The 22004-nt window shown below is 40.9% G+C and overlaps 1 protein-coding gene across 12 annotated transcripts in view; it reads left to right on the top strand.

Annotated features, from left to right (window-relative positions):
- UNC80 (unc-80 subunit of NALCN channel complex) overlaps positions 1-22004 on the top strand; it is a 223590-nt gene that overhangs the window by 114527 nt on the left and 87059 nt on the right. For 11 of the 12 annotated variants that reach the window (XM_081813703.1, XM_081813699.1, XM_081813697.1 and 8 more), the window contains exons 26-29: positions 1233-1398; positions 8427-8527; positions 12309-12509; positions 20278-20385. In XM_081813703.1, coding sequence (XP_081669829.1) covers positions 1233-1398; positions 8427-8527; positions 12309-12509; positions 20278-20385 — 576 coding nt within the window. Of the gene's footprint in view, positions 1-1232; positions 1399-6473; positions 6678-8426; positions 8528-12308; positions 12510-20277; positions 20386-22004 lie in introns of all 12 variants that reach the window. The other variant, XM_081813705.1, reaches the window with a different exon arrangement.

Below are 22004 nucleotides of genomic sequence, written 5' to 3'. Positions count from 1 at the left end.
CTGAGGACTTACGTTATATTTAGAAAAAAATTCTCTATAGAAATAAAATTAGCATTTTATATATTTTTCCTTTATCAGGTCCTCCAAAAGTGTTTTACAGATTAACAGTTAAATATGATCTTCTGATTGGACAAATCTGCATTCACAGAATAGGTCAGTTTTCAATTTCATCGACCAAATTCCAACTTTCCCTCCCAAGGCTTACATTAGGGTATGGGCTCACGCTGTTCATAAGCAGACAATCCATGGAACCCCTCTTGTATTTCTGGAAGGGAGTGAGAAATTCCTCCAATGCCTGATCGTATTTTGAGCCTCTGCACCTCACATATGGAACTTCTTAAGTCTGAACTGCCTTTCTCCACTTGTTTGCTAAGCTACCTTTAAATCCTCACTACAAAATTCCAACATCACCTCTTTATTCATTTTCTATTTCTGCAGAAATTTAGCTGTTTAAAACAGCAAAAACACAGTATCTTACAATTCTAGAAATCAGGAGTCTGACAAGAGTTTCACTGGGCTAGAGTCAAGGTGTCAAGAAAGCTGTACTCCTTTCCGGGACACTAGAGAAGACTCTGTTGCCTTGCCTTTTTTCCATCTTCTTGGGCAGCCCACATTCCTTGGCTCATGGTCCTTTTTTCCATCTTCAACGCGGAAAAGCTTTCTGCTTTTAAGGATTTGTGTGATTAGGCTGAGCCCACTTAGCTAATCCAGCATAATTTCCCATCTCTGGGTCTTTAAACTAAATCCACATGCACACAGTCCCTATTGCAATGTAAGGTAACATATTTACCTATTCCTAGGATGAGAGCATGGACCTCTTTGGGAGGGCGGCATTATTCTGCCTCCAAGTCTGATTTCTAAGTTCCTATTCTGTCTCTCAGTCATATTCAATGCATGATCATTTAATAAACAGATAAATGCCAAAGATGCAGTTTAAATTGTTAACAAAGAGTTAAAAGGTGAGGAAGATAATTCTAGATTTGAAACAAGGTGTGCGCTTTTCAAAGATAAAACGTAAGAAAAAGGGAAAAACTATGAGTTAGGGAAGATTTTGTTTCATTCAAGAAACATCTTTAACGGCCACAATCTGAAATTGGCATTAGAGAAAGAGGAATTTGGCTCTGTGCAAATTCAGTTGGGTGCAATTCAAAATGGAGGGAGGTTTGCCACAAGACCAATGCAGTGCTGAGGAAATGCCAACATTCACGTACTCCTTCTCGCTGACATTGCAGGACCTGGAGAGCTGCAGACTTCGTTTGGATCCTGAGTTGGACCGGCACAGATATGAGAGGAAGATCAGCTTTGCTGGGGTCCTGGATGAAAATGAAGACTCCAAAGATTCCCTCCACAGTAGCAGCCACACCCTCAAATCAGATGCAGGGGCCGAGGAGAAGAAAGGTATTGAAAAGCAAGAATTCTTTTCATGTTTCAGTGTTTCTCATAGGATATTTGGCCTGGGGTCCACACTACAGAATTGTACACCCAAAGAAGTCCAAAACTGTTGTCTATGTACAGTACTGTGTCCACTTAACGAGGTAGGAAGCCATGCTAGTTAGGAGCTGGACGCGACAGTCTGAGAAGTTTCAGGATGTAATTCCAGCTCAGCAATTCTCCACATCCCACTGATGCCATTGGTTACGTGTCAGATGAACCAGTATTTCGTGTGCCAGTAAGAAAGAAAAAATACTCCCCATTCAGCCCGTATGCAATACTTTCTTATCATCTAGTCTGTGTTTCATTCTTACTGAAAGAGGACTTTCAGCCTTAATTAGATGCAGATTTTTATTATCGATACATATCATTCTTGTACAGCCAAAAAAAAGGGGGGGGGAACGTATAAATAGAAGAAACTGGTTAAAGTTTTTCTAAACGATCTTCAATTCTGGGTTCAAATTTCTTAATCACTTTTCACCTCAGCATTGTCAGTGTCCATGTTTTTTTCTCTAGGATAATGTCCTCTGTGTCGTTAGACTGTTAGTACTACGTCATGTCTTAAATGAATCTGTAAAAGAAGGAAAGCTGTTGGTGCTAGGTACGTAAGCCAGCATGCACCTATATGAAGCTAGCCTACCCTCGTACTCACTGCCTGCTTCGAGAACGTTGCCAAACACATCTGACTTACCACCTCGCACACTCCTTCACCCAACTACCGTTTGGCTCCTCGGAGCTAAAAGATACTGGCACCATCCTGTACATTTTGTTGCTGGTGCTTTAGATGCTCACATGGACAGAAGCAATAACAAATGTGTCACAACTGCTCCCTGGCACTAGTTATCCTAAGATGGCATCAATTGTAAGACAAATCTCAATTTCAGATGTGTTAAAATGTGAAAAAAACTACATCTTAAAATGGTAAGATATAACAACCAGTCGTATGACCTTGTCCAAGTTGCTTACCTTCTAAGCCACAGTTTTCTCCTCTTTCAAATTAGGTTAATGACAACTACGGCATTGTGATATTGAAAGCTTTCAATGAGACAATGCAAGCCAAGCATAAACACAGTACCTGGTACATAATTCGTATAGAATAAATAATTATTTGTTTATATCATGAGCCTATAGACTAGAACCCATGTGGAAAATTCTAAAGATAAGCTAAAGATTACCAAGTTTTAAGTTGCTTTCGAGGGCTCCTTAAACTGTTAACATCTCTATCTGATTTTGCTAGTTCTTAAATTCCACTGCCCTTCAATATTTTTCTAATGAATTTTGATTAAAAGAACATCAGTACATTTGTTAAAAGAGTCAAAGATGACTTTATGCATTTATGTATTTTCTGGTATCCTATAGAAAATGACTCAGTTAATGTTGGATAAATGAAGGAATGAATGATTCCAGGAAGGAATAGCCCTAGATAGAGAAAAGATAAAATCTTTAAAATCTTCTAAGGAATGGAGGTACACTGGAAAAGTTTTTTAATATTTTAATGTCAGATTGTTGTCATGACATTTTAAAATGCAAATAATCATTCTATTGTATTGAATTCATGGCGAAACAAGAATTTATTAGCCAAGTCTTAGCAATTTCTGAGCATGAAGAAGTGTCAAGTCAATATTTTTACAACTATTACTTTTTCAGATAATGTTAACTGCACATGATGAAAAACTTGCATTTTTAAATATATCCCAAGGGGATTTATTTATTTATTTTTTTGCCTATTCAAAGTTGTTATGCTAATTATTGCTTAAAGTAGCTGAAGTAAAAATTCCTAATACGGACATGGTTAAACTTGACACAGAGTAAATCCTACACCATTTTAAAAAATAAAACATCAGATCAATTGTTAAGAACACTTTAATTTCATGATTATCATTTATGTAAATTTCCTTTGATGTTCAAAAACACAAATGCTTAGTATTTTTTCACCTTATAGAACACCTATGCTAATATATAAAAGTTGGTTAATAAATGAACAGAAAGCTGAAACTATAAATAAAGTGAGAACATATTCATAAAATGTCCTTTCCTGGTAGCCAAAATCTGGAAGATTCCTCAATATTCCTTAATCCTTTGATAAGTTGATACCAGCTGCTAAAGCCAGGGGGGCTCTGCTAAATTAGATTATTAAAATTTTATTTAAAATTTTATACCATCTGTTTGTATAAAAGCTAAAATTGTTGTTCTTGGAATAAACAACCTGAGGACAATTCAGATTCCACCAAGGAAAACAAATGTGAAATAATTCTTAAACTAAAAATATCTGCCTAAAATCCCCAAGCAAGGTCTGCCACATCATTTTACCCACATTCCAAAAACAAACTAAGACTGGTCTTCCAAAATACAGACACCAAGATGTGTCTGATTATTCAACAATCATCTACTGAGCCCCTGCTGTATGCCAGGCCAGGTTCCCAGAATACAGCAATGAACAGGAAGAAATATTTCCCACATATATTTTAGTTTTTATTAGCTAATAGTTCATGATAGTGAATAACATCAAAGACTAGACTCTCAAGTAAAAACAAATGATATGAAGCAAAACAAACGAAGGTCAGAGAATTGGTAGTGACCTGGATGGGGAGAGAAGTAGTCAGAGAAGGACCCCATAAGTGGCAGTGAGCAGAGACCTGGATGATGTGAGGGAGCCAGGCATGCAGAGTGCTGAGGGAGGAGTCTTCCAAGCAGACACAACAGTGAGAAGTCGGCTCTGATGCAGGAATGAATGTGGAACATTCAAAAAGGGCAAAGAGACCAACGTGGTGGTTACAGAATGACTTGGAAGATCAGCAGGAAATGGGGTCAGATAGGTAGGCAAAGGGCAAATAAATAGGATCTGTAGATACGGTTAGAAATTTAATTCTGTGTAAGTGTGTCTGAGTGTCATTGGCAGGTTTTGACCAGAAAGGTGATATAATATGTGTATTTATGCTTTATGTATTGAAAAGATGAGTCAAGCTGTGGGAGTGGGAGTAAGCAAGTGCATTGAGGCAGTTACATTAGTCCAGGGAATAAGTAATGGGGCTTTCAAAATCCTAGGAAATTTCGAAGCGTGGAGCTAGCGGGACCTGCTAATGGAGACAATGGGTGAGGTGAGAGAAAAGGGAAAAAGATGTTTTATCCAATTTAGATGTATTTGTTTCACTTTCGTATTCATGTTGTCATTGGAGGTAAAGGCTGACACTCAACGCTGTATGAGCTCAACTAATGGTTTTCAGGTACAAAATCAAATCTGAATTCTAACTGCTATGTCCTTTGTAAATAATCAATGCCATAATTCTTAAACACTGATTTTTAGCACTACAGGATATTTCCAATTATCTTTGGCAGTAGAATAGGTTCTCAAAATTGAATTTCTTTCAGGTCACATTAATTTGGGGTTACTTTCCCAAATTTGTATGGTAAAAGGTATCATGAAATCAGGCAAAGAATGCGAGAGAGTGCCTCTGTGTAAAAAAAAAAAAAGAAAAAAAAACCTCTCTAAACTTTTTTTCTACTTCCCAATCTATCTTGACATGAAATTGTATTAGTAGTCATTAAAAAATGATAATATTCTATTTCAGATGTATTTCAGGTGGGTCATTAAAGCCTCAATTAAACCTAAAAATAATACTGAAAAATGCAGCAGATGAATTTTGTGCTATAATTAAAATGGAGCATGATAGTCTATAGTCTTTGTGGAATTTGGCTGGCTGGGTTGCAAGAATTTCTATCCAGATGTAAAATTCTGTCCAGATGTGTTCGGGGAGGCCTTTGCCAGCTCAGTGGTGATGATTTTAATCTTTTTCAATCACAAGATTAAATCGGAGATTAAGCATTGCACATTACTCAACAGGAATTCTTCTGAGCTCCTTTATATGGCATTGAAAGTATACGTTTAATTACCATCTTGTAGTGCTATACCATTTCTCATGGTCACATACTCACTTTCCTGTGAGTGAGCAACGCAAGACTCAAATGCAATCTTCCTGACTGGAACTTTTAAAAATATTAATATCCATGCCTTAAATAATTCATAAGAAATCTTGTTCCTGTAAGAAGAAAATCTTACAAAAATAATGGCCCCTTCTTGATAATGACTAAGCTCTGAAAACTTACTTTATCCTGTCCTTATCAAATCATTGGGTGACAGCAGCAAATCTCCAAAGGAAGAGGATGTAGGAGTGTAAATGACTATGGGAAATAAAGATGCTTTTGGTAAAAAGAAAAGAAAAGAAAAGAAAAAAAAGTAGGCTTCAAGTTTAAACGTGTTTCTTTTACCCTTTTATTTTCCTCACTGATGACTGTTTTTTCCAGAACACTAAAGATGAATAATGCATGTTCTTCATGGTACATATAGACTGTAAGGTTGGCTCAGGGTGTTGTACCATTTGGACTCACATCCCACCCAGCCTTTTGCCTGAAAGAAGGATGCTATGACATCACTAGGTGCATTGAAAATGGAACTATTTCACACTCGTGTTCACCCAAAGCACACCAGTGAAAACAGATCCTTTAGTGCCATTGCTGAGGAGCTGGGCGGAACCCACTGCTGACTGTTGGAGAGAGAAGCGCCTCTTGTTTTTATTTCTTAATGAGGTATTCCAAAAGGAAGGGGTTCCGTGAAAGGGTTTGCATAACTCACATAACTCTGCAAGTCCCATTTCAAAAGAAAGACAAAAACAAATGGTTTGTGGTTCTGTTGAATCAAGCAATGATGTTATGTGAATGTACTAAGAGTCCGAGATCACAGTGCTAGGAGGGCACACTCATGTTTGTGAACCCTGGGCCAGAAAGAGAGCAGGTTGTTCCCAGCACTGATGAGCTATGTGTGCAAGAAAGAAGCTGCACCAGCCCTTCCTGGTGGACCCAGCCTCCTGCCTGCTTAACAAAGCTGCCCCACTGGGGCGCTGGGGAGAAGCTCCTTGTCCAGACATGCTGCTCATCCCGGCCAACAGAGAGGAGGCTGTTCAGGGACAAGTTGGGGAGAGCTTCGATCTAACACTGGCTGGGGAAAACTAAGGGGGAAAAAGCCCTATTTTATTCTTTCAATACAGTTCCCAGCAGGAAGATCAGGATAGGAGGTTCCCGCCTGCTCCAGATTAAAGGAACCCGCAGTTTCCAGGTGAAGAAGGGGGGTTCCTTGTCCAGCATTCGCCGGGTCGGCAGCTTAAAGAGCAGCAAGTTACCACGGCAGGACTCAGAGTCCGAGGCTGAAGAGCTGCAGCTGTCCCAGAGCAGGGACACTGTCACTGACCTAGGTAACATAGAGGAGTGGGGTGCGCAGGGACGTGGGGGGCAGGAAGACAGGGCCTGAATCCTGAAACAACTGAAGCCCATTTTTCCTACACATCAGGAGATGGAGAACAGAGCCACAGGCTAGACCTCACATTCAGTCTGAAAACCACACCGCCCTTTAGAGCAGGGCAAAATGTAGAAATTCCCATGGGGGCAGCTACCTAAACGTCCTCTGTGTTTTAAAGTCTCTATTTCACAGTCAGAAGAAGAAAACTCTCAGAGTGGAGAGATTTCGAGACCTGGCCGTGACCTTCAGGGGCGTCAGTTAATGTCTCAGGGGTTTGTTTTCTCCAACTATTTAGTGGGAATAATTCTATTTCCTCCTCGCCTACTCTGAAGGGATGCTCTAAAGATGGATTAAGGGATGATTATAAAGTATGTTAAGTATCTGAGCATGAGCTCTGTATACAATCAAAGCATGAGAGGTGAAGGTTGTCCCTGTAGGATCCAAAGAGACTCTTGAATCCCAAAATGTGTTAGTCCAATGAGCCTGATGGTCATCTTAGTAGCAAGAAAAAGAGTAAGAAAGTATGCGGATAGGACTCACCAGCTGCTTAGAATTTAGCTATCAGGTAAAAGTTAAAGTATATTTTCTTTGCCACTCAGGCCCTGTATGAGGAGCAAAATAGAAAGCTCTCCTTTCTAGGCAAGTTGTTTCAGAAGTCAGTCAGTAAATGTGGATTAATTATCAATCAAGTCTACTGAAATAGAAGCTGAGTATATCTAATCAAAGAGAGGTTAAAATAGGAAGTATTTCTACACCGACCCTCCCTCACTTTTGAAAGTAACTAATTTATGCATTAGTTAAGATTCAGCTTATTTTTTAAGGAGACAATAGGGGAAAAAAACCCTGTGACTTCTTTTGTTACAGGCCTGAAGTTGTAAGAATGTCATCAATTAGTTTGGGGAGAAAATATTTCAATTAATTATTTGAATTGGTTAGTTCAGCCTGAACAGTTGAATCAAAATAGGCAGCCCAGAGGCATGGTTTTGTCACAGACATGACCCAGGAAAGCTTTTAGATTTGAGGGCAAAGCTTTCTTGTGTGGTAGATAATGTAGTGAATTCCTGAGAGAGATGTCTGCAGGCTTTTCTGCAGAGAAGAGTTTAGACAAAGAGATTGTCGAGGATTGTCCATGATTGACCACAATTGCTTATAAATTCCCTTAGGTTTTTTGGTTGGGTTTTTCTTGTTTGTTTGTTTTGTTTTGTTGTTTTTTGTTTTTTGTTTTTTTGAGGCACCATCATTTTTGAGATCAGTCTGACAGCAAAGTGAGGAGGTGCGGAGAGCGTGACACTAGCCGTAGTCACATCAGCAGAGGAGGCAGCAGCATGCTTATGGCCACTGCAGGTTGCTTGGTGTCCCTACTTAACTACACCTGCAAGGTCTGGGCAGTCTGGAGTGGATTTGAGCACACTCAATCAATAACTTGCTCATCTCAGCAATTCAAGGACTTGACTCTGTTTCTTCTCTGCTCCCATGTCTCAAAATAACAGAGATCGTAAATGTCTTTGCAATTGCCTGTTCAGCTGGTGGTGAAGGGAACAGCTCTTGTTAACATTCCTCCGCTAAAGTCAGTGCTATGCCCTGTTAACCCACTGGGCCGTGGTAGTCTGCCCTAGGATTCAAAAGCATGGACAACTCTACCATACTAACATGCGCTCCAGGGAGACCGAACAATATAACCTTTCTTGGCATTTTTCTTTTGAAGAAGGGAGTCCTTGGAGTGCCAGTGAGCCCAGCATCGAGCCAGAGGGAATGAGTACTGCTGGCACAGAGGAAAATTACCACAGGAGCATGTCATGGCTGCATGTAAGTAGGAATCTCAGAAAGAGACCTGAGATCAATTTCTTTTGGCATTGAGAAAGATCGATGGAGTAAGGACAAAAGAGTATATGAAAACCATCAATCTAATTTAGCCTCTAAGAAAAACCATAGGCTTCTATTTCAGCTGAACCTCTGAATTCTCACTAAGATTGGTATTCTGTGGGATCGTATTCAGTTCAAGCTTAACGAAAACCAGAGTTTCTTTGTTATGGCTGGCTTGTGGGTCAACATAAGTCAGGGCAAACCCTGAGGGACCAGGTCAGTTTGGTGACCAAGACAGCCTAGGTACCACAGACGAAGCATTACCGTCCGCTTTCTACAGGTTACCACAAATGCCAAGAGCAAGATCATGGTGTCAGTCTTGTTTCTGTACACATCTAATTGTAAACCAGAAAATGGAGATCCTAAGATGACAAAGGTTACACTTCAAAGGGCTCTTCAGAAATCATGGGCAGGAGGGGATTTCAGGGAAACTTTGGGCATGGATTAGAGTTCAAGGTTCGGGCCGGGCATGAGGAAAGAATGAGAAAGTTAAGGAAGCACAACGTCAAATCCGCAACTAGCAGGGTACTGCCTGCGCTGTTATTGATCTTAGGTATGTTCGGTACCATCTCTTCTGATTGTCATCTGACTTCCTGGTAGGGTCAGATAAGGGCTGGCTGGTACATAACGCTCCTCAGAGTTTACAGTGCTGTGTCTTCACAACTGGCTAATCCCCAGAACCTAATTTTGAGATTCTCTGAGGCAGCTATTTTTAAAATGAACTCTTTAGTGAAGTCCAACCTACATCTTGAAAAGCATAGAAAACCTACGTGTACAGCTCAATAAATTTGCACAAAGTGACAATCTGTGTAACCACCAGCAGGTCAAGAACATTATCATACCTTAGAAACCCTACACACGCTGTCTACCAGTCACTACTCTCCCCTAACAGTAACCACCATATCCCTGGTGGGAGATGTTGATAATGAAGGCCACTGTGCATGTGTGGAGGCAGGAGGTGTTTGGGAGCTCTCTGTACACTCTGCTCAATTTTGCTGTAAACCTAAAACTGCTCTAAAACAAAGTCTATTAATTAAAACAAAAAAAAACTATAGAATTATAGAGGCTCCCAATGATGCTATCTCCCTCCAGAGAAGACTCACCTTATACTTTGGCAGACAGTAAAGATCTCCTCAGTCCTATGAAAGACAAAGCTGACTTGATTTGTAGTATTGCTATCCACCTCCCACCCCCACACCCCACCCCCCTCCCAACGCAGCCCTCCTGGTATGAAGCATTCCAAGGTTCCCAGTGAAAGTCTGGGGTATGCCCTCAGTCTTGATGGGTCAGAAACTCCAATTTTGCTTCCCCATCACAGTGAAACTGCCAAAATCTCCATTCTGCTTGTCAGCTGGTTTCTGCTTGGCTTCTTGGCTACTCAGTCAACAAATGCCTAGAAGGCAAGTGCCAAGTCTCATTTCTCCAAACCTCCCTTTTCTACTGTCCATTCAATTCTTCCCATTGGCAATTCTGAACTCCAGTTTTTATCTTCCAGTTCTCATGAAATTGCCTAAAGCTTTGCCTGCCTCCTTGGCCACTTATGCCTGAAGGAGAAATGTGGCATTTGCTCACCCTGTGCTTACTGCAGTCAACGCCCTTTCTCTCCACATCTTGTCTTTCAGGTGCTGACTGCCTTTGTTGAATGCAATCTTATGCATCCAAATATATATATTCAAATATATATATTAATATAGATGTGTGTATGTTAAACAACACACATTTATTAGCTTACAGTTTCTAGGGGTCAGGAATCCTGGCACAGTTTAGCTAGGTCCTCTGCTTTAGGCTCTCTCACAAGATGGCAATCAAAGTATTGGACAGGACTCGGGTCTTATCTGAAAGCTTGACTGGGAAAGAATTTGCTTCCAAGCTCATGTGATTATTGGTAGAATTTCAGTTACTCAAGAACTGTTAGACTGAGGGCCTTAATTCCTAGCTGGCTATTGGCCAGAGGCCACCCTCATTTCCTTGCTCTGTGAACCTTTCCAACACGGCACTTTTCTTTGTCCAAAGCCGATAAAGGAGAGTCTGGTAACAAGAGAAAAGTCAGTGTCTTATGCAATCTAATCACAGAAGTGATAACTCCTCACCTTTGCTGCATTCTCTTGGTTAGAAGCAAGTCACTAGGCCAGCCCATACTCAACAGGAGGTGGTTTCACAAAGGCATTAATACCAGAAAGTGGGATCACTGGGGATCATCTTCAAAATATATCTACCAAAAAGACATCCCTGAACATAATTTTAAAATTACAGATTTCTAGGTCATCTCCACCCCAGATATTCTACTAAATCAGAATCTTCTAAAGTCCAGTCACATGGTCATTTGTGTGTTTATTTGGTTTCGGTTGTTGTTGTTAAGCTTTCTTGGTGTTTCTCTTTAGTATCCAGATTTGAGAATAACAAGGGAAACCTTACAGTTCTTATATGTGCCCTGCTTCATACCAGTATGTACAGGAATAGCAGGGATGTTCAGTGAAGCTCAAGAAAGATCTGGATTTCTGCTCAGACAACACCTATTTTTTTTTTTAAACTTTGAAGAGTGTGAGATATTGCTATCTGAGTTTGACAGGGGTGTGGAGTTGATTGTTATTGTTGTTTTTCTTCGCCTTAGAGTAAGCAGACCCTCTCATTCCTGAGGAAATGTGTGGCAGCCCTATCTAGTATGTTTGATTGGCTTTGTCCATGTAGACTTACTTTATGTTCTCCATCCAATATCGTACACAGTCTCTTACAGATTAGGTGTTGGGGTGGGAAATGGTTTTATGAAGGACGGACGCATTCAGAAGATTATTCTATGCATATTTGACTAGCCTTGTGGATGTTGGAGAGTTCTTGCCTTTTTAGGAAGGCAACTTCAGAAGTTACAAACTCAAAGGCTTTCATTCCTTATCTTAAAAGAACCATATCCTTTAAAACAACTGAGTTGGGGCGCCTGGGTGGCTCAGATGGTTAAGCATCTGCCTTCGGCTCAGGTCATGATCCCAGGGTCCTGGGATCGAGTCCCACATCGGGCTCCCGGCTCAGCGGGGAGCCTGCTTCTCCCTCTGACCCTCTCCCCTCTCATGCTGTTTCTCTCTTGCTTGCTCTCTAAAAAATAAATAAAATCTTTAAAAATAATAGTAATAAAATTAAAAAAAATAAAACAACTGAGTTCTTGAATCCCACTTGGGAAGTCTAGGTGATGGGAGGATTTGAGCCAGATCAAACCCCAAGAGCTAGAATGGCTCAAAAGCTGGAGAAAAATTAATTTGTAGAGAGAAGAAATGAAGCATTATAGTTGGGTTCAGGGTCAGTTGAAGGTTATAGGCCAAGGTAGAAGATGCAGAAGTGTTTTCAATTCCACATGGGTAGGCTGGAGTTAACGACATCCCATGGCTGTCAAAGGCCAGCCAAATCCTTTGGCACAGAATTTCTCACCAGTTGATGCTCTTCTACCTGGCTCCTTCTACAACATAAGAGCTGCAAAAATAATGTGGTTTAAGTTTAGAATCTTTATTTGAAATTATTTGGAAATCATGCACTCCATAGTAATTGGTTTGAGTTTTTCGAGGTCACTTAACCTCTTCTTGTTTCAAAAAGCTCTTTCTATCAAGTGTGAACGGAGAGAGCCAAGAAGCCAAGTACATAAAGCCTTGTAACCCTTTGCTTCCTTGCGGGACTTAATGACTCACTGTGGTTTCAACCCTGATTGCCTGGTTGAGTCTCGGGGATATGTGTGTTCCAGGTCATGATCTTGCTGTGCAATCAGCAGAGCTTCATCTGCACCCACGTTGACTACTGCCACCCTCACTGTTACCTGCACCACAGCCGCTCCTGCGCCCGGCTGGTCAGAGCCATCAAGCTGCTCTACGGAGACACGGTGGACTCCCTCCGGGAAAGCAACAGCAGCAGCAGTGCAGCTCTCCGGGGCAAGAAACAGAAAGAGGTGAGTGCAGGGGCACAGGGTAATATGCCTCTGATAGGGAAGATGATGTCGCAGCAATCTTTTCTCTGGAAATGCCAATTTCAGGTCATGGCAGGTGTATAAACCAGGTTACAGATCCGTGTGATTTCAAACAAAGATAGAAGGTGAGCAAAGAAAGACAGGTGCTTTGTCTTCATGTCCATGAGCACACATGGAATCTTTTCCCAGATTTCATTTTATTTCTGGGAATGAATATGAATTTGTAGGGGTGGTGGTGATGAGTAGGGTATGGTGGTAGACAGAATAATGTCTCCCCAAGAGGTCGGTATTCTAATTTCTAGAACCTGTGAATAGGTTACCTTAACGTGGCAAGAGGGGTTTTGCCTATGGGAATAAGGGGAAATTATCCTGAATTATCCAGGTGGGTTCATTGTCCTCATACAGGTCCTTATAAGTGAAAAAGGAGGTAAGAGAGTCAGAGTCAGAGAAGGAGATGGGACACAGAAGCAGAGGGTGATGCAGGGCCATGAGCCGCGGGATGGGGCAGCGCCTAGAAGCTAGAAAAGACGAAGAAATGGATGATTCCCTCGAGCCTCCAGAAGCAACCCAGCCCTGCCAATCCATTTTCGATCTGATCTGGAAAGCCGTAAGATAATACATTTGTGGTGTTTTGCACCACGAAGTTTCCTATTACATTGGTAATAGGAAACTGACATAGTTTATCAGTTCCCTATTAAGGAATGAGTAATAAATGGCCCAACTGTTCACAGATAAATAATAGAGTAATCTAGGTCAAATCAGACAAAAGGAAACTCCTTTAAGAAACTCTTACATTTTCTAAGCGTTCAGCCGCTCTTTCCTGACAAGTACACCGAGCAGCTGAGCTGGCAGGAGCTGAAGACAGGAACCAGGGCTGCCGTGCTCCTGCCAGGGGAGCCCCGGGTCACCCACCTGCCCCACAACAGGCGCAATGGCCAAGACGCCTGACTGAGTGCTTCTGGCTGGCCCTGCAGCTGCTCCTCACAAGTGGTTTTACAAAGAGATTTTGATATAATACCTATTCATTTCAGTGAGCATTCATTGTGCACCTGCTGTTGGCACAATATGAGACCAGATATTCTGGGAGAAATAAAAAATAAATAAGTAGTATTAGAGGATCCTTCCCCTAAGGAGTTTGCAAGCCGGGTTTGGTGGGGTGGGGGGGAAGGTGATAAAATTCAAACCAAACAACTGGAGAATATGAGCAGTAATAAAAAATTTACAGTTGAGTCAGGCAGCAATTTGTAATGCTTTAGCACTCACAAAGGAATATTTTTTTTTAATTATAATACAGTCCATTGAAGAAATTTGGGGTAATACAAGAGATCCGGAAGAAAAAAAAAATCTGTATTTCATGCATTTCATAAGTGTGCCGTTTGCCTTCCAGGATAGGATCTTTTAGTATTTTTTTCAAAGCATATATGTGAGGCTATAACGCAGGTATATATCACTGACAAAGGGCTTTTTGATTCTTATAAACCTTGTGCAAGAGATACTGTACTACCCACTTTACAAATGAAAAAGTGGAGGCTCAGAAGGGTGGGATTGTCACAGTTCACATCTGTAACATACATAGCTAGACTTTAATTTAGAAAGACGGAATATCAAATCCAGAGCTTTTTAACTAGACTCTATTGTATCTCATGGTTTTCAAACTACACATATTCTGAGGGAAAATCATCGGGGAATAGATCAATGTGGGTAACTTCATGAACTGTCAATGATGTCATAAAAAATATATGTATATATATTCGTGTGTATATATGTATATAGATATGTATATATATTTTTATTTAGGTATGTTCTCCTTCATATAGAAATTCCCTTAGTTTTAGGAGAAAACCATGTATGTTGGAAGTTGCAAAAATATACCAACCTAAATTAATGTTCATTGTTCACCACACATGCTCTGAGATTTCTTACTGCTCCAACTATACCTTCACCTATAATCTGTATGTGGCCAAACCCAAACATCCTTCAAGATCCAACTCAAATGCCACCTCTTCCTTGAAACCATTTATGATCTTCCCAGTGTTGTTTTTTTTTTTTTAATTTTCATCTGGTTAGCTTTATTTTTTATTTTATTTTATTTTGTTATGTTAGTCTCAAACAATGATCTTCCCACTATTAACCACACATACTATGGTGGATGATTAATGTTATTTTCATTCCCTCCATCCTCTAAATTACAATGGCCTTTTTCTCGTGCTTTTCTCATTCTTCATTCATTAATTCATCCATCCACCCATCCATCCATCCATCCATCCATCCATTTGTATATATTCAACAAATTTTTAAAGAACCTATGGACATGCTGGGTCCATACCATGTGCTGAGTGTAATAATGGGCAAAAGAGATATGGCTCCTGTCTTCATATGATACATGCAACCTAGTTGGAGAGACAGACATTAATGCCTCAGATTGCTGTGAAATTGGGAAAAAGAAACACACTGTGCTGAGACAGCTTATGAACAAGACTTTGAACTTGTCGGGGGAAATCAGACCGCCTCTCGAATAGAGTGACAAATGAGTTTTGACTGAAGGATGCATGGATGTTAACTGAATACAGAATGAGTATGAAGGACGTGGCTGGAGGAGCAGGGACTGTTGAGCACGCTGCGAAGGCAGATAGAGACCAGACCACGTAGGGCCACCCAGGCGGTGGCAAGGATTTTAGTCTTTATCCTTGGAGTAGCGGCAAGCGCTGAGAGTTTTATGATCACTCTGCCTGCAAGATGGGGCCCCTTATATCCTTATTTCTCTTCTGCCACCTAATTATAAACTTGAACCTGGCAGTCTTGCACACTGTTTCTTATGTGATACCTACCAGAGTTCCTTTCTTAGAGCAGAGGGACAGTAAATATTGAACGGCCGAGTGGGCTGTCTAGTTCATGAGTGCCCTCTACCCCTAGCCCACCAAGGACATTGGCCCGAAGCAGCAGAAGAGGCTTGCCAACCTTAGGCATGCTTACATTTTAGAAAGACAAAGAGAAAGTAAAGCAAGAGTTAAATGTCCTCTAATCTTAACATATTTAAATTAGTCATGCAGGTGAAGAGCTGAAAAAATGTACTGAGTCTGCTGCAATAAACATTTTATTTTCAAAATGCCAGCCTCCTGTGCAAGCTCTTTTTTGTTCTCTCATGATGTTTCCGTTTCCTGGGCTGAATCTGTCACATAAATAAACAATTCCCACATTTCTAGGGCCAAAATGAAAATAGAGTAGGCAATAAATCAAGAATAAAAGCAGAATGATTCTGATTAAAATGGAGGCTTATGAGCAATTGATATTTCATTCCTGTTTCCTTTTGAATTGGTTTTTATGACAGAATATATTTGTGGCAACTAGTACATTTTGTAACCCATGTAACTCTGATCAATCTGCTAATGTACATTTCAGTGCTCAAAGACACACTGTACATCCTGTTAGTCTATTTTAGTGCACTTCCAAGCTTGAGGGTTTTGGGTTTTTTTTAAAGATTTTATTTATTTATTTGACAGAGAGAGACAGCCAGAGAGAGAACACAGCAGGGTAAGTGGGAGAGAGAGAAGCAGGCTTCCCGCTGAGCAGGGAGCCCGATGCGGGGCTCGATCCCAGGACCCTGGGATCATGACCTGAGCCGAAGGCAGACGCTTAACGACTGAGCCACCCAGGCGCCCCCAAGCTTGAGGGGTTTTTATAAACTATGTATTACCTTCACCAAAGAATTCTTTGATTTTTTCCTCGTATATATGTGTCTCGTCCAATGCTATGTTCTAAACAGAGTAAATGTTCAGTTAGTGTTTGCTGATGAAAAAAAGGAGTCGATGAAACATTTTTTTTTCCTTTCAGCCAAAAAAGATAGGAGGGTAAAAGGCGATACATGCCTGAAAAAGAAAGGGCACAGTGTCTGTAAATTCTGTGAAGCCAATGCAAGTGGCAAGAGGCCAGCTGATTTCCTGCAGGACTAATATTTTTCCAAAGCTATGGAAAACACTGTTGTGAGACCAAGACCAGGCCTTAGGTCTTGATTTCATCTGCTAGAATGTCTCCCCTTTCAAATTCACATGTCAAAGATGTGTGAGGCCCAAAGGTCTAGGTTACCTTTGCGGAAATAATTAAACTTCTCTTGGCATGAAATACGTTTCCGGGAAGATCTCTTTCCCAGAGAGCTCAGTAGACTGACTCCAGTTTTCTTAAATTTTATTCCTTTTTTTAATTTTTTTTAAGATTTTATTTATTTATTTGAGAGAGAGAGAGAGAGAGCACACAAGAGAATAAGCCAGGGGGAGTGAGAGAGGGAGAAGCAGGCTTCCCGCGAAGCAGGGAGCCCGATGCGGGGCTCGATCCCAGGACCCAGAGATCATGACCTGAGCCAAAGACAGACGCTTAACCAACAGAGCCACCCAGGCGCCCTCAGTTTTCTTAAATTTTAAGTACCACATTATTTCCCAGTACATCCTCATTCATGGCATTTGTCTCCTTTTCTGCTTACCATGATTTTTCATTTGTTTGCTTGTTCATTATCTGTCTCTCCTAGTAAGATACACTCTCCATGAGGGCAAGCATCAAGGGAGTTTTGCTCCACAGCACATCCCCAAAGGTTAGCCCAGTTCCTGACATTTGGTTAAGTCCTAAGAAACACTCTTGAATTATTAAATGAATAAATAAATTTTTTATTTAAAATAATTAAGTATTATGCCTCTCTGGTCAGTAATCTTTTGTTGCAAGAAACCCACTGAAACTTGTTCAAATAGTTAGAGTTTCTTCAAAGGACATAACAGAACCTCATGAAACCAGGGACCCACCAGGAAAGAGCCAAGCCCTAAAGAAATGAGAAGCAAAGCTGCTGTCCATATCAGAATGGGCATAGTTTCTCCTCTCTGCTTCTTTCTGCATCTCCATCTGCTCCCTCATCTCTGCCCCCTGACCAGCTCGGCCTGATTTGTTCATCTTGTATGTGACCTAAAAATCTCCAGTTTGCATCATCATTGCTCAGTCCCAGCAACCATCACCATATGAATCAGACTCTGTGTCCCTTAACTCCGTAGGACAGGAATTTGGTGGGCTCCACTCTTCCTCTTTGTGATCCAAACATCATGGGATAAAGCCCTGGCCAGTCAGAAGATTGGTTGTTTTGCATTGCACATTTAATCAATAGTGGTCAGAATGAGGAGAGAAGTCACAGAGCCAGATATGGTGAATATATGTCCAAGACATACACAGAGAAGAAAATGTCAGTGGTCCAAGATCTACACCATGCCACAGCGAGCATGCCCCAGGATCCCTGCCACCTCTTGGAGCTGTGTAGCTGCCTGCCATGGACCATAGCTCCCTCTGGGAGATTGACTCAACAATGAATGCCATCTTCTACTGGTGATACATTCTGTCCTTTGGTCTTGGATTACTAGTCTTGGGTTTCTTTACAGGTCCCAGCTTGATGTGTAATTCCAAACAGCGTATGCAACTTACAGTCCAGTGAAATTTCTTACTCTTCCATGAAACACTAATAACAAAAGATGCCTTCAGAACTAGCCTCCCCTATCCAGCAACTAGCTCTCTTCTAGCCAAGTTTTACATCGAGTTATAAAAGCCAAAAAGCAAATGATGATAGACTTGTCAGTCTGACTTAGGAGTCACACCAGTAGAGGGACTTGAGGACTTTCACAGTGTTACCCGAGTGCCCATCACCCAAGTACGCATCTTTGATACGTACCTTTCAAGCCTTGACAAGTCACTCAGAAGAAGTGACTAGCCCATCACCCTAGAGTGCAAGACCTGCCAGTTCCCTTCCCTTTCCTCTAACACAAGCATCCTAACGATGATGAGGCACCAGAACACACGATGCTTCCCAGGGAAGCGTGCAAGACTATTAAATATTTGATAGCTGAGAAGCTTGACATGCAGCTTCTGTCGCTAGTAAACAGGATTAAACAATCCTGCATTTCCCCGAGTGTCAGAGGCAAACATGAATGTTCACCCTTTTTCTTCTAAGCTAGTATCTGCCTGATTAAAAAAACCTATAATTTAACCAAGAGGTATTGTTCAAAAGTAACCCTGAGAAAGACAAAATATCCAGCCAGAGGAGAAAGGGTGAGATATTAACAAAATGTGAAAATCATATTTTAAATCCTATTTTGAAAATCATATTTAATAACCTGGGGAAATATCCTAAGATCCTAACAAAATGAGTTGTTTAAAATTGTGAGCCACATAAATGACATCCTCACCATTGTGCTAAGATGCACAGAATGAAAAAAAGGCTGAAAGGAACAAAATAATGGCTGTCACTGAGTTAAAGATTATAGGGATTTTTGTTTTCTTCTTCCAAGTTTTCCTGTGTTTTCCAGACATTCTGCACTTTGCACATATAGTTTTATAAGTAGAATAAGAGAGCTGCCCCTTTTAAAATAACTTGACTTTTTAAAAAGGAAGTCAAACACACCCCTACATTTATGTGGAAAATGATTGCCATATGATTTTAGAACAGTTTCCCAATTATAAAACAGGCATGGATCTTGCTGTATATTGTTTTTACATCCACAGAAAAAAAAAATGTAATGCAGGATTTATCTCCTCAAATGATATGTGTTCCCAAGTATGTGCCTCCACGTTTTTATCTTTAGAAAACACAGCAAGAGCTCTGATTCATTTGTTTCGAAGTAAATTCATTCTAAAAGTTCATTCCATACCAGTCACACACCAGATGCATTGTCTTCTGTCTTTTTGTCAGAGTTTTGAAAGACTTTCTTGGAACATTCATGTACTTTTAGATTTGTCTTTTCTTCCCAATTATCCATCTATAACACTGTGAAGCTCTGTTCAAAAATTCTTAAGGATTTCCGTTTTTTCCTCAGCTTTGAGGGAGAAAGTGTTTCATTGACATGGAACTGGAAAAACAAATGAGCATTTATTCTGTGTAGAAGGATGGATTCCTTCTTTGCACAGCCCGGAGTGCACAAGGAGGAGCAATCAAGACTCGGTATAAATAAACAAGAGCCTGTCACCATTAGGACCGATCATTCTCCCAGCTGCTCTGTCCCCACCATCCCCTGGCATTTAGGGGGTTGGAGGAAGGAAACCCTGTCTCCTCTGTGTTTATGCAGAAGTCAGTTTTCTTCTGGACCCTGGTTCAGGAGACAATTTGAAAAAAGAGCTGCTGCCTCCTATAGACGAGTATGGTTTTGTTTTTTGTTTTTTAAATGAGTTTTGTTTTTTTTTTTTTAAAGAAACCATTTTACCTTATAACTCAGGCCTAGATAATAAATGCTCTGAACTTGTACTTCCTTGATGAGTCTTTTATCTTTTACTTCCTAACAGTCCTTTAGGAAATACATTCTTTCTTCTATGACCAAATGGCCGGGGTGTAACATCCAAACCTGTAAAGAGGGCTATTAGACAGAGTGGGTTTTAACTGACTTAATTTTTTAAAAGATGTGTGTTTTTAACAGCTTCATGGAATATAACTGGCTCTGAAACAGAAGTCAGGAGAGCCCTGTCCTTTTTTAATTCTGCTCACAGCCAGCTTTGTGACTTGGTCAAGTTATTCCGCTTCTTTGGACCCCAGTTTCCATCGTAGCTAAATATCTCTGAGCTCCCTTTCATTCCAAAATTAACTGTTTTTATCACTTTCAGGTGTGGGCCTATAAAGAGATTTACATCGTCCCTCCCATTAGATGAAAATGGTTGTTTGGAGAATTTGGGGGGAACAGCCCAGCTGGCTTTTGAGAGAACGCAACACTCTTCATCACTTATCTTATGTTCTTTGCAGTGCTCAGAGAAGTCATGCCTACGGACGCCTTCTCTGAAGAAGAGAGTTTCAGAGGCCAACCTGGAAGGGAAAAAGGACTCAGGAATGCTGAAATACATCAGACTGCAGGTGTTGACCGCTGGATCAGAAACGTTCATGGAGCAGTAATCGGGAGGGGGTGCCAGATATCCCATTTACAACGCTTGAGATGTCCAGAGCCACTCAGCACAGTGTTAGCCTGAAGACCCCTTTAATTGGTGGGGAAGAGTGCCACCAAGTGTGCAAGCAAAAAAAAATCCCTTCTTGTTAGCCAGCCAGCTTCCACAGAGACAGGGCTTGGGGAGCTCGGCTGGAACCGTGCCTCCTCCCACTCACCCCACTCCATGAAGCCAATCCCCCACCGGCATGTGGTGGCGATACTCACCACTCTTAGAATGTGATTTTCTGGGTTCAAATCCCACAGCTGCCGCTCTGGCTCTGGGACCTTGAGCAAGTTGCTTAATTTCTCTTGCTCTTAGCTGCCTCATACATAAATAAAATGGGGATTATAACACTAGGCCCATTTCAAAGGATTATTGCATGGATTAAAAGAGACAGTATATTTATCTACTTATGCAGTATTTGACACATTGTTATATTGTTATTACAACCTAACGTTTAAACCATGACATTGTATTCCCAGGGCAGGGGATGGGGCGGGGTGGGGGGTGAAAAACAGCTTGTTTTTCTGGAAAGGTTTTTTTTCTTTAATGATTTATTTCTTTATTTGAGAGAGAGCACGAGCAGGAGGGGCAGAGGGAGAGAATCTCTAGTAGACTCCACACTGAGCATGGAGCCCCATGTGGGGCTTGATCTCAGGACCATGAGATCAGGACCTGAAGGGAAACCAAGAGTCTGTCACTTAACCAACTGCACCACCCAGGTGCCTCTTCTGAAAAATTTTTAAAATGGTTAAAGACCTAGACTGTCCACAACCTACATTTATCACCTGAATAATCTGAAATAATGGGGACACCTAGGTGGCTCAGTGGTTGAACATCAGACTCTTGGTTTTGGCTCAGGTCACAATCTCGGGGCCCTGGGCTTAAGCCTTGCCTCAGTCTCTGCGCTCAGTGGCAAGTCTGCTTGTGATTCTTTCTCTCTCCCTCTTCCTCTGCCCCTCCCCCTGCTCGCGTTTGTGCTTGCTCTCTCTCTCTAAAATAAATAAAATCTTTAAAAAATAAATTATCTGAAATAATGGATTAAATAGGATGTTTGTGGCCTAATCTAGGGCAAGAACCACAATATGCAATATTTCAAAGGGAAAATGTCATCCAAGTTCACTGGCTTAGAAAACTAACTTTCTGAATGGAACTCCTTTACAAATTTGAGGCTGCCCATTGTCTTCAGTGGACATCAGCTCCTAACAGAAAGGAAAACGGGATGCTTTGAAAGTCCACCAGCACTTTTAACACAAAGATATACTGGCTGGAGTCTTTCTTTTCTCATAGAGCTTATTCTATAGTTTATTCCTTAGGTGGCTGCAAAATAGTTTTTGTGGTGAAAGCATTATAAAATTAGTATATCTTTTGTAGTTATACATCGACTAATAAGGTATAAAGTTTATTATACACCATGCCAATAAATATGCTATCATTTTAGAAAGTATTTTAAGGTCATTTAAGGAAAGCAGGGAATGGAAGTGGTACTTGGGTTTCAAGAGGAGTCCAGCAGTCAATGTCTTCAGTGATTTTAAGACGTGCCTTCCA

The sequence above is a fragment of the Leptonychotes weddellii genome, chromosome 3 (genome assembly GCF_054177405.1).
Source record: "Leptonychotes weddellii isolate Sample4059 chromosome 3, ASM5417740v2, whole genome shotgun sequence".
In the NCBI taxonomy this organism is placed as follows: Eukaryota; Metazoa; Chordata; class Mammalia; order Carnivora; family Phocidae; genus Leptonychotes; species Leptonychotes weddellii.
The sequence above is the reverse complement of the archived record's forward strand: the minus strand, read 5'-3'. Positions and strand labels throughout refer to the sequence as shown.